The 13,414-nt window shown below is 40.2% G+C and overlaps 1 protein-coding gene across 4 annotated transcripts in view; it reads right to left on the bottom strand.

The window, feature by feature from the left end:
• Positions 1–353: 353 nt before the first annotated feature.
• The window catches only part of nipa2 (NIPA magnesium transporter 2), a 52,312-nt gene continuing 39,251 nt past the window's right edge, over positions 354–13,414 (bottom strand). For 3 of the 4 annotated variants that reach the window (XM_048533079.2, XM_048533082.2, XM_048533080.2), the window contains 5 exons: positions 12,028–12,261; positions 11,545–11,601; positions 8,982–9,072; positions 8,039–8,199; positions 355–1,622 (listed from right to left, as the gene is read on the bottom strand). In XM_048533079.2, coding sequence (XP_048389036.2) covers positions 979–1,622; positions 8,039–8,199; positions 8,982–9,072; positions 11,545–11,601; positions 12,028–12,166 — 1,092 coding nt within the window. In that variant the 5' untranslated portion in view covers positions 12,167–12,261 and the 3' untranslated portion in view covers positions 355–978. Of the gene's footprint in view, positions 1,623–8,038; positions 8,200–8,981; positions 9,073–11,544; positions 11,602–12,027; positions 12,262–13,414 lie in introns of all 4 variants that reach the window. The other variant, XM_048533081.2, reaches the window with a different exon arrangement.

Here is a 13,414-nt window from a genome sequence, read left to right as displayed (position 1 = left end):
GCTTAACATTCAAACAGTCCTGTTCTGACCTCATCAGGTTGATTCCTGGCTTGATAGTAATGATACAGTGGGAGATACACCAGGCTATGAGGTTACAAGTTAAGGAACCTTCCAATAACTTCCTAGAAATGTGGGGGAACCTAGGATCTTCTGAAAGGCGGAAATTAAAGGAGATCATATTACTAACAGTTTGTCCAACTCCAATATCTTATGATACAGCCTGCAGAGTAAACTGAAGGACTTAGAAAGTAGAAGAAACAAAAGGATGCTATAAGAAAGTTATCATAATGAAATCAATGTATTTTAAAGAGGCCAGAATAAAATGACATTTCTTTGTTAATCCCCAAATCACCTCAACTACTTAAACTTTGCTACACTGACTTTAACTTTATTACCATAATGCTTAGATTTTAAAAAATGACAACTCCAAGCAAAGGCTTATTTTAAACACAAGCAACATCAGTCTGTTCTTGTACATAATTTCCATTTGTGGAACCCTGACCTGAAATCTGAAGTTGCTTTTTGCTTTCTCTCTCCAATATATTGTAGATATATTAAGAAAAGGCAAATCCAAAAGAATTTTATTTCAAACATTTTAAATTAAAACCCTCAGTGCATAAAGTACAATAGTTTTCAAAAAATATTTTAAATATGGATTTATGTACATTGTTACATGGTGATTTTCCCCTCTTGTAGTTACTTAAACCATGTAAGCCACAATGCATCATTTAAAATATGTTTAAAAAAAAGAACCATGAAAAATAAGGCAAATAAAAATGCAATTTAATAACCCTCGGTCCATCCCAATCACATTGATGGAAAAATGATTGTCCCTAGAGACACTCCTTTACAATAAGTGAAGTCACCAACACAGATGACCTTTTACAAAGCAGCTCAATTCTGGTAACTATGACAGCAGAGTTACTATAGACAGGGCAGTGCTTTTCCTTTATCTGTTAACATTGTGTTTTCCAATTCTCACTTGGTGATCATATTTCCATTTCTTCTGGAGGAAACCATATCTGAGGAGTGTATGTCCGAACTCTCGGTACAGCTTTCATTTTCCACATTGTGTTCTAATCGCTCATAATGTACACTCCCATTCACCGTGAATCCCTTCTCCTCCTTTCTCATGAACACGGGCAAAGTTGCCAATGTTAAATTGATGTCTTTAAAGGCATGCAACAAAAAGATGCCAACTATAATAGTGAAGAAGCCACTCAATGTGCCAATGATATCATCAGTGTCCATATGATACCATTCTTTAAAAAGAATAGCAGAACATGTCAAAACAGACGTAGTGAAGAATACATAATAAATAGGCGTCACCAAGGAAGTGTTGAAAATATCCAGTGCCTTGTTCAGGTAGTTAATTTGAGTGCTTACGCAAGCTATGAGGCTCAGCAAAAGGATCCATGACAAAGAGTAAGTAAGTACAGGTTTCCCACCAAACAGTTCCTTAATAGCAATACCGAGGCCCTTCACACAGGAGACTGAGAGTGCGCCGATTACAGAACAGATGGTTACGTAAACCAGGATATTGGTCTGCCCATGACGAGGTCCAACAACAAAAATAAGGATTAGAGAAACAGTGATGATAAAAGTTGCAAACACCACAAAACCTGAAAGAGAAGAAAGAGTTATTCAGAGAATTCAACATTTTGGTTTTTCTCCTTTTAGGGTTAATATGAACAATTCTAGAAATCCTCAGTTTTGAGCAAAGGTATACAGTGGCCTGCTGTTTCTTCACCTTTCTCCATAACTGGAACCAGTATGCCAAATCTATCATGGAGCCCCGACCGAAAGTAATTATAACATTTCAGCTGCTACCACAGAGATCATTTTACTCATCATAAATTAGGAAATCAAACCAAGCATCTCGTAGACCAAACGTTTTAACAACATTGAATAACGCTTGTATTCAGTAAGACAAATACCGCTGCAATCTCTTCTTTGAGGAATAAAACAAAACTGAGTTTGATTAATATTGGAAGAACTCAAGGGCGAATCGAGGAGCAACAGCTGACCGTTCTGATGACAGCATGTTGAAATATGCAGTATGGTAAAGTCACGACGCACGAGATCCTACATTGTGTACAATAAACTCTCTACTACTGTCTTTTCAGTCTCAAAAATTAACCTTCTTCTAAAGTTCTCTTTCAACACCATTGCAGGGCTTTCAGTCTTTCTGAAACCGTCCGTGAGGGTGAGTTTTCATAATGTCACATACTGTTAAAATACAAAGGATAGAAAGCTTACTGTAAAAGAATCTGATTATCAGTTCAATAAGCTCTCATCTTTGGTCTTGATAATGGCAAGTAATCTCACCCTAAAGATCCTGGAATAACAGATCATCCATGCTAATGACTTCAACAACCAATCTGCTCACTGTCGAAACAAATGGAGAAGAAAGCAATATGTTTTGAGGAAGTGAACAATTATGAGAGTGTAGAAAGGTGAAAAATAAAAGGCCATCTTAATGATTAGGTCTGGACCTAACGTAAGCAAGGTTTAAAATTTCAACATCAGTTCAAACTCAGGGTCAAATAGGAATGAAGATTGAGAACAGCTTGATTTAACATCAAATAACTCAAAAACAGAGGGACAGAACTGATGACTAAGGAACAGAGTCTGTGGTTGGTACAGAGAACAACGGTTCTGGTAATCAAATATTTAATTGGGGTGAGTTTCTAATATCCCAATGCACTGATCAAGCAATTGGGTGCCAAAATGGGTGTAACCAAGGAGCCAAAGATGGTGGGGAGACATAGCTGGGTGCTCATGTGGAATCTAATGGTGTGTTTCTGGTAATGTCATTGAAGAGCTCTTTTTAGACAAAAAACAGGCGAGTCCATGGATAATTCCTCGTGGGATTCCAGAAGTTCCAGGAATGTGAAGAGAATCCACTGCAAGAAATTCTCAAACTACCAGACACAACTGAAAACGGGACCAGGTGAGTAATTTTGCACTCAAACAACAGAAGAGAGGTGTTGAAGGAAGAAAGCTGGTGATACAATAAAGAAGTGAGGAAGAACAGTGCATCACACACAATGTCATTTGAACTTCGAATTATAACTGTTTCACATCAGATCCTGTTGGGTTTCTGAATGTGCTAAATTCAAACATGGAACAAGAGTAAATACAACTTAATTGACAGGTAACAATCCACAGATTTAGGAGAAGACCATGAAGTTGGGAACGAGGTAATGTTTTGCAAGGATGGTGGGGAATGAGAATAGGATTTTTCAAGATGAGAGTGAGAATGACAGATTTGAAAACAATAGGGGAACAGTAACAGCCAAGGTAGCTAACATTATCAGCTAGATTGGGGACCATGAAGAGCAATTAGTGTGCAGCCCTTAGTGGATATAAAGCTACAAGAAAAGGGGTGGGTTACACAGACAGGACAATCTCAGACACAACATACGTGAAAATAGGAAAGAAACTAGACAAGATGAGAATTCAGCGCTAGTGCAGGGGAGGGAAACTTTGAGAGGAAACCTAAGCTGGTGGACTAGGTTCCTTCTAAACTCTGCTGCCCATATCCTGACTCATACCAAGATCCATATGCTCCTTTTGTCATACAGTGAGAGTCATACAGTATGGAAACAGACTCTTCAGCCCATGCTGACCATGTTCCCAAGCTAAATTAGTCCTGCTGGTCTGTGTTGACCCACATCCCTGTAAACATTTCCTACTCAGGAACCTGTACAAATGTATTTTATGTTGTAACTGTACCTGCATCTACCATTTTCAGTGACAGGGCATTTCTCACACAAACCACACCCTGTCTGGAAAGATTACACCACTCAGGTCCCTTTTAAATCTTTGACTTCTCAGAGTCATTGAAATCTACACACGGAAACAAACCCTTTGGTCCAACTCAACCATACTGACCTTCCTATCCATAAACCCATCCAGGTGCCTTTTAAATGCTGTAATTGTACCAGCCTCCACCACTTCCTCTGGCAGCTCATTCCATACACACACCACCCTCTGTGTGAAGAGGTTGCCTCCTAAGTCCTTTTTAAATCTTTCTTGTCTCACCTTAAACTCATGCCCTCTAGTTTTGGACTCCACCACCCCAGGGAAAAGACCATGTCTGTTTACACAAAACCAGAAGTTGCTGGAAAAGCTCAGTAGGTCTGGCAGCATCTATGAAGGGAAATCAGAGTTAATGTTTCAGGTCCAGTGATTCTTCCTCAGCCAGGAAAATGTTGGTTTACTCCTTACCCCCTCCCCACATCCCATCTTCTGCATATAAACCATAGGTGGAGATAGAGCCCAAAGATACAGAGAAGTTGGATAGACAAAGGAGTTGATAATGATCTGGCTCGGAGGATGAATAGCTGTTAATGGAGACAGTTAGTGACTAACAATAGGTAGTACATAATGTGCGCAAGGTCTAGTGTGTGGGGCCAGGGGCTAGGACATGAGAGAATTTAGGCCCTAAAATAATTGAACTTGATATTGAGTCCAGAGGGCTGCAAGGTCCCCAAGAGGAAAACGAGATGTCATTCTTCCAGCTTGCACCAAGTTTTGCTGGAACACTGCAACAAGCCTGAGACAGAGATGTTGGCCAGGGAACAGGGTGGTGTGTTATAGGATCCTACTGAATCAAGGTAGGAACAGATGAGTACTGTGGGGCACGAGCAAGCTGTCAGTGGGGTTTCGTGGGCAGTCCTGTTTGTGGATTTTTGGAAGGAGGTAGAAGCTAGCTATGTGGGGCTGGGGGACTATCAGCTTGAAGGCAATGGCAGGGGGAGATGACCAGATGAAATGAGGTCGGTTACTGTAGTTGAAACAATGGGGCCTGATGTGCCGTGGTGTGGTCATGGTCCAGGGGAAGGTAGGAGGAAGTATCTCAGTTGACACTGAGCCTCTGCAACGTCGAGGTCAGTATGCCACACTACAACAGTACCACCTTTATCGGCAGGCTTAATAACAAAGTCAGGGTTGGATCTAAGCGCAAGGAATACAGTCAGTTTGGAGGGAGATAGGTTGGTTTGGATGAGGGGTGCAGAGAAATTGAGGCGACCAACGTCAGGTCAACTGTTCTCAATGAACAGACTGTGTGCCGGTAACAGGCCAGAGGGAGGGATCTAGATCGAGGGAGAGTATTGAAACTGGGCAAAGGAGTCTGTGGGATGGGAAGAGGGCTCTTGTCCAAAGAAACAGGCACAGAGATAAAGTCGGTGGAAGAGGAGTTTGACATTGTGGCATGCCTGAAATTTGTTAAGGAGGGGACATAGGGGAATAAAGCTGAGACCTTTGCTAAGTACAGAACGTTCAGCATCGGAGAGTGACAGATTAGGAGGGATGGTGAATACCTGACAGGAGGCAGGATTGGGAAGGGGATGGAGTCAGAGAGAAGGGGAGGGGAAGAAGGTTCCAGAGTGCCAAGGTAATCTCTGCATTTTTGCATCTTGTGGGCCTTGATGCCTGAAAGGAAAAGAAAAAAAAAACACTTCTTGTTAGAACAGCGAATGAGTCAGAGGATGGAGTGGGACTGTGGAGTGATAGAGCCCCAAGCCAGCATGTGACGATGCTGTTGGAGTGAAGGGTCTACTGACCCAATCCATGCCCCTGATAATTTTATAAAACTCTAAGGTCAGCCCCCTGCCTCCAATGCTCTGGGGAAAAGAGCCGAGCCTATTCAGAGTCTCCGTGCAGCTCAAACCTTCCAACCCTGGCAACATTCGTGTTTGTCTTTTCTGAATCCTTTCAAGTTTCACAACATCGTTTCAATAGCGAGGAGACCAGTATTGCACACTGTAGTCCAAAAATGACCTAACCAATGTCCTATACAGCCACAACATGACCTCCCAACTCCAATACTCAATGCACCGACCAATAAAGGCAAGCAGACCAAATGCCCTCCTCACGCTTCCTACCCATAACTCCACTTTCAAGGAACTACGAACCTGCGCCAAGATCTCTTCGCTCAGCAACACTCCCCAGGGCCTTACCATTAATTGTCTAAGTCTGGCCCTGATTTGCCTTTCCAAAATGCAACACCTCACTTTTATCTACATTAAACTCCACCTACCACCCTTCTCACCTTAAAAACATACCCATAGTTTTAAAGTCCCCCATCTTAATGAAAAGACCATAGCTACTAACCTTATCCCTTCATGATATTATAACCTCTACAGTCTCCCCTCAAATTCCTATGCTCCAGTGAAAAACTCCCAGCTTACCCATTCTCCTTGTAATTCAAACCCTCCATTCCTGGCAACATCTTGTAAGTTTCTCCAATTTAATAATATCCTTCCTGTAGGAGGGCAATCAGCACAATACTCCAAAAGTGGCCCCAGCAATGTCCTGTACAACCTCAACACGACATCACAACTCCTACATTGAATACTGAGCAATGAAAGCAAACATGCTAAATGCCTTAACCATCCTGCACAACTGTGAAGCAACCTTCAAAGAACTACATAGGTGTTCAACAAAAGTACCCAGGGCCCTACAATTAACTGTATAAGTCTTGCCTTTGTGTGTCATACAAAAATGCAATACCTCCATTTTTCCAAATTAAATTCCATCTAACAGTCCTCAACAGTCCTTCTGGGGAAGGGTCGCCAGACCAGAAACGTTAACTCTGATCTTTTCTTGACAGATGCTGCCAGACCTGCTGAGCTTTTCCAGAAATTTTGTTTTTGTTCCTTGTTTTTAGTCCTCAGCCTATTGGCCCAATAGATCAAGATCCCTTTGTAATCTTCACTACCAATAGTGCCACCAATTTTGGTGTCATCTGCAAACTTAAGTAATAATGCCTCCTATTTGCTCATTAACCTATATAGGCTCCTGCTCTAGAAAAGTTTAATTTTAAAATTCTCACCCTTGTATGTTAATCCCTCCATGACCTTGGCCCACTATCTTTAAGTCCCACCACAATCTGAAACTTCTGTGCTCCTGAAATTGTGCCCTCTTGCTGATTCTTGCAATTCCTGATTTCCTTCACTCCTCTGTTGTCTCATTAGCTGTCCAGCCTCTCACTCAGCAAGTCCTCTCTTCTGCTTTAAGTCACTCTTAAAGTAGTCTTATGTTTTTACTCAAATTTTTTGATCCTATCCTCGTGCCCCCTTACGAGATTTGCCGGCACATCTATCTGGTAACCATGTCTTAATGCTATGAAGCATGATTTGACATTTTGCCATATTAATGACACTTTATAAAGTGTTGTTACAGCTGTCTTATTTCTCCATGAGGAGTACAGGTTCATATGTGTTCTTATGCAAGTTAGGTAGATTTCTTCACAAGGCAAATCTCATTACAAATTTTTAAATTATTACTTTAGCCCTGATAACAGCTTTTAAGGGGATACAAATCAATTTATATAAAGTCAAAACAAAAAAAAGATGCTAAGTGAATGGAAAAAACTTGTTTTTTTTCCCTTAAATTTCACTCTTCACTTTTGATTTTTCAACTGTATCTTGTTTAGTGCAGTAAATTTAAAGAAATTAGTAGTTTCATTTCTCTAACACCTTTCACCACCTCAGGACATTGAAAAGTGTTCAGCAGCCAATTCAATACTTCTGAAGTGCAGCCACCACCCGGAAGGTCCTATAAGCAGCAATCAGTTAAATTGCCTGCCAATTTGTGGAGTAAGAGTGTTAATTTGTAAAGTCTATTTTGACTTTTCCGAAGAACTGTCTTTCCAGATTTCTAGTATCTTCACTACCTCGCTTATATTTGACTGTTTTTGGTGTTGTTGGTTATGGGTTAAAATTTTGGCTAGGACACCAGGAGAATTCCCATAATCTTCTTCAAACAGTGCCTTTTCTACAAAATCACAGGCAGCATTTAGTTTTAATGCATCCTCTGAAAGTCAGTGATTCTGTCAGCACAGCCCTTCCTCAGTATTACATCTGGGAGTGCCACAGCTTAGATCTTCTGCCCAAGACTCTAGACTGGAAGTTGAACCCACAACTTTATGCTCAGAGGCGAGGGTGCTATTCAATGAACCAAGGCTACACCTTATTTAAATTAAACGTGAAATAAAGGAACTAGAATCTACAAGTAAATATTATACCTGGATCTTTAAGTTTAACGGCCATCTCATGAATAGTTTCCACCTCTTCCTCCTGTGGAGCATGTATTACCATAACAGTAGAGCCAATGATACTTAGAAAACAACCAAGCTTGCCGTGGAGGTTAAGTCTCTCATTCAGAAAGTAAGATGACAGGACAGCACTATGGAAACAGAATCCCAACATATAAAGGAATGTAAATATTGTGTCTGAAGTAAATTCAAAAACATGTAGCCACAGTTACTTGATCACAATTAAAGCTCAAGGATTTTTCAGTAATGAGACCCAATTGCCACTGAACTGGAGACACCAACAAAAAAAAACCGTGTCCATTCCTTGCCTACTTTCATGCTGTTCTACAGTTCATTATTGCTTTGGCAGATGACAGATAACACATTCTATAAACATTGAAATAAGGTGCAGGAGAGGAAAAATATTGTTTTTCCCCTGACTGAAGCACACAAATATGATCTCACCAAGGTAGAAAAAAAAACTTGTTTGCACCTATAACCAGATGCCTTTTAACTGCATCTCAGTACTTAATTGAGCTAATTAACAGCTTCACTCTGACCTGGTACAGTCAGTCGACTGACAATTGTCAAGCAAATTTTCATTTGCTATGGACACTGTGTGCACATGGTTCAACATGCATTAAAATACACTAAAATCCATCAACAATTAATACGCTTTTAAATCCTGTTTGTACTCAAGAACCACTGACATGTCCAGCCTGGGTGTGCATGGATCAGCATCGAAACTGCTCCCAGATGCCTCTGCAGAGATGAGCTCTAATTTGTGACCTGTTTTGAAGGAGACCCAAAACTGCCAGAGAGAAACTATATGAAAATGTTCTGAGGTGTAATTTCATATTGTATTGATTAGGGTTATATTTTATACTTAGATTTTTTGCTTTTTTCCTCTGATGGGCAGCAACAATATGCTTACCTTACGAGAACACTAAGAGCTCCCAATGGAGTCACTAGAGTCGCTGGAGCAAAGGCATATGCAGCAAAGTTAGCAGCTTCTCCAGCACCCACTGCAAGGAGACAAAGAAGCCAATTAAAATTCTTGATATCTTTTAAGCTTAACTTTAAGTTCGTTAACATGAAACATATTACAATTGAACAAAACCACAATGAATAGCTGCAAAATTTGCAGTTGGCCTCAAATATTCCATACAGTTTAGGTTGTGCAGCCTGCCAAAGGTTTTTAAAAACCTTTCTAAATAGACAAAGACATATATAACAATTCAGTGGTTAGAAAGCAGAGTTGATATGTCCTTAAAAGAAAGATTTATACTTTTGTAGCATTTTCATGGTGACCAGACGTCTCAAAGCTTCTACAGCTAATACAGTACTGTATCTTTAAAGTGTGTTTCCCGTGTGATGAAACAAAGGCGGGATCCAATTTGTGCAAACACCCAAACAGCAATGTGATGATAACCAGAGTATCTATCTTTGGCCGTCTGGGACTACGGTGACTTTACCTCTTGCAATATTGAAGGAATAAATATTGGCAAAGGGATAACCCCCCTGTCCGTCTTTGAAATCGTACACACCATCCAAGCAGACTGACAGGGAATGGTTTAGACATCTTTTTCAATAGGTAGCACCTCCATCAAACAGCCTTGACTGTTAGGCCCTAGTGCTGGACTTGAAACCAGAACCTAGTGACTCACGGGCCGAATCAAAATAGCAAAGGACAAAATGTGCATTTAGCTTGAAATTATTTAATCCTATTCAGCAAGGAGAGTATTAAACGTAATTTCATATCATGGCACAACTTTTTGTTTACAATCAAAAATTACAATTCAAACAATACTTAGTGAGCAATCATTTAGTCAAGATTTGATTAGAATTCAGGTAAGACTGGAATGTTTTCAATGTCTAATACAATTGTTAAAGCTGCATTACAAATATCCACAATGTACAGCATTAGCTCTATTTATTAAAATAGTTTCAAGTTGATATAAAATAGTTACATCAATAGCTGGTTAAATAGCAACCAATTTCATTGAATTATAGCATCCTGACAGTGTGGAAACAGGCCATTTGGCCCACCATGTCCACACCGACCCAACGCCAAACCCTATCCCTGTAACCCTCCGTTTCCCATGACTAATCTACCCAGTTTGCACATTCCTGGCCACTATGGGCAATTTAGCATGGCCAAACCACCTAACCTGCACATCTTGTGGGAGGAAACCGGAACACCCAGAGGAAACCCATCTAGACATGGGAAGAACGTGCAAACTCCACACAGACAGTTGTTCAAGAGTGGAATCAAACCTGGGCCCCTGGAGCTATGAGGCAGCAGCGCTAATCACCGAGTCACCATGCCACCATTTAATCCAAAGTATTTCCTAGATAGCAGCCACTGCTTTTAATTTAAATGACCTGAGTGTAGTTGTACCGATATTACATCTTTCCTGAGTGATTCAGGATTAGAAAAGGGAGAATCATGCTGAGTTCTCGTTCATGATCATAATCCAACAACATTGAGAAGGAGTGCGTGGAAAACTCAAGGCAGGGACAGAATCAGGCTCAGCTCAGATTCACATAATAACCAACTGACTAATTCCACTTAAGAACAGGTGTTCGGCACAGTACTGGAGGCTGACTAAGGAATATTTCAGTAATAAGAATATAACAAATTCGCCAGTAGACCATTTGGACCCTAGAGCCTGTTGACATTTAGTAAGATCATGGCTGATGTTCTACCTCAGATATAATCTCCTACACACCGTAATACCCCTCAATTCCCTTAGTACCAAAGTCTGTTGATGTCAGGCTTGAACACACAATGGTGGAGCATCTACCACGTATACAACACAATGTTCCAAAGATTCACAGATCGAAGACATTTTTCCTCAGCTCAGTCCTAAAAGTCAACATACCCACATTGTGCCCTCCCAAAGTGGAGGAATATACTGTTTTTGCATCAATTTCATCAAGTGGTATCTCAATTTATAGATTTTAATGAGATCACGTCTCACTAGAGAATGATCGATCTCTCCTCTTGGGATAATCCCTTTATTCCAGGAATAACCCTATGAACTTTAACTGTAATTCCTCCAAGTTCATTGTACTATACTTTAAATAAGATGACAGCTTCCCACCTCCCTATACAATTGCAGTAAGACTTTCTTACTCCACTCCCTTTGTAATAGAGGTTAAAAACACCATAAGCTTTCCTAACTGCCATTATACCTGCATGTTAGCTTTCTGTGATTCATACACAAAGGCACTCGGATTCATTTGAAAAGCATCATTTCCCATATTTTCCCTTTTGTCAAAGTGAATAATTTCACATTTCTGCATATTATATTCTGTATGTTCTTGCCCACTGGACTATCAAAAAGACTTGTTGTGCCTTTGCACCCTCCTCACTGCTTACTCTCACATCTAAGTTTGAGAAATTAATAGTTTCATGAAAGAAAAGAGATGTTAAGGTAGAAAGAGAGAGCTGAGTCCATTAGTCAGAGAACTCACATTGCTGTAATACTTACTTGACAACAGTCCAGCCCACCATAGCCACTCTTTGAGATATGCATGCCCTCCCTGACCTGTGGTTCACAGAAGAAAAAAAAATGTACAGAAATAATTAACTAATCAACAATAATTCCCATATAGAAATACCTAGAATGGTGACGAAACGTCTGAAAACGAACCTTCCAGCTCAGCAAGCAAACTCACATCCAGCTTCTCAAAACTCGCTACAGAAATACACTTCTACAAACAAGCAGGCACAGATTATGAGGCAGTGTACATTACTTGAAAGTAGCCATGTGTTTACAATGTCTCATTCTTCTTCTTGTTTCTCATCTCCCATGCACTGATCAAAAGGTTAGGTTTTTATTTTATTAACACTGACAACACCACATTTAACATAACTACCCTGAGATGGTGGTGCAGGAATAGAGAACCAAAACAACTTCATTTCACATATCAGAATCTTATTAGTGGATTTAGTTTGTAAAATAAAATCTCACCTGCTCGCATTGACCCCTTTTTGGCCAGCCGAAGGAGACCTTTCTTTTTCAAGATGAAACTCCCTCCAATAAATATGCTGGAGCTAATAGCTAATGCCAAGCCAACATAAAAGTCATATTTTCCTCTTTCCTGGCCCATTCTTCTTGGTACTGGCAAGGAGTTTATCACATTAAGGACCAAACACAGTTTGCTCCTCTAGGACTGAGACAAACAACAAAGGGTGATATGTGGAGCTAAGACCAAAAACAAATGTAATAATATGTTAATATATTTCAAAGGCAGAACACATTAAACAATGTTCTGTGGTTTATTTATGATTTAGTTTTGACACATACCCTCCTTCATTATAGGTAGAACACTGCTATTGCATGTGCAATCAGATACTTCCAAAATACACTGCAGACTTTAAATATTCTGGTGTTAAGTTCAATTAATTAACAGTGCAGTGAGTACAGCAGTTGGGAGGTCACGTTGCGGCTGTCCAGCACATTGGTCTGGCCAGTTTGAAGTACTGCATGCAATTCTGATCTCCCTCCTACAGGAAGGATGTTGTGAAACTAGAACAGGTTCAGAAAAGATCTGACGATGTTGTCAGGTTGAAAGGTTTGAGCAACGCGGAGAGGGTGAACAGGCTGGGGCTATATTCCCTGGAGTGTCGGAGGTCGAGGGGTGACCTTAGAGAGGTTTATAAAGTTAAGAGGGGCATGGATAGGCTAAGTAGACAAGGTCTTTTCCCCCAGGGTGGGGGAGTCCAACACTAGAAGGCATAGGTTTAAGGTGAGAGGGGAAAGACATAAAAGGGACCCAAGGGGAAGCTTGTTCACACAGAGAATGGTGCATATATGGAATGAGCTGCAAAAGAAAGTGTTAGAGGCTGGTAGAATTACAACATTTAAAAAGGCATCTGAATGAGTATATGTATAGGAAAAGGTTTCAAGAGATATGGGCCAAATGCTGGCAAACAGAACTAGATTTATCGAGGACATCTGTTCAGCATGGACAAGTTGGACCGAATGATCTGCTTTTGTGCTGCACATCTCTATGATGCTATGGATGTGAATTTCTCGGAATTGAATCATATTTGAAAAAAGTAAATTTATTTTCAAAAGGGAACATCAATGCATATTTCCAAAGTTTTCTTGCTAGGCCATTAATATTTGAACACAAGCCAACTGTAATGGTGACTACCATGCCATGAGTGGCCATGACATTGATGAATTGTAAAGCAGGCTTGAAGGACTAAACGTCCCTGAAATTCATAGTGAATTCAGCAGAATCGGAAAACCAGTTATTATTCAACTAACACATTTTTCTACTTTTCACACACTTAGGCTTACACAAGCAGAGACACATACAGTAATATTTAATATGCAAAATATGTACAAA

This window comes from Stegostoma tigrinum, chromosome 6 (genome assembly GCF_030684315.1).
Source record: "Stegostoma tigrinum isolate sSteTig4 chromosome 6, sSteTig4.hap1, whole genome shotgun sequence".
Lineage (NCBI taxonomy): Eukaryota > Metazoa > Chordata > Chondrichthyes > Orectolobiformes > Stegostomatidae > Stegostoma > Stegostoma tigrinum.
The sequence above is the reverse complement of the archived record's forward strand: the minus strand, read 5'-3'. Positions and strand labels throughout refer to the sequence as shown.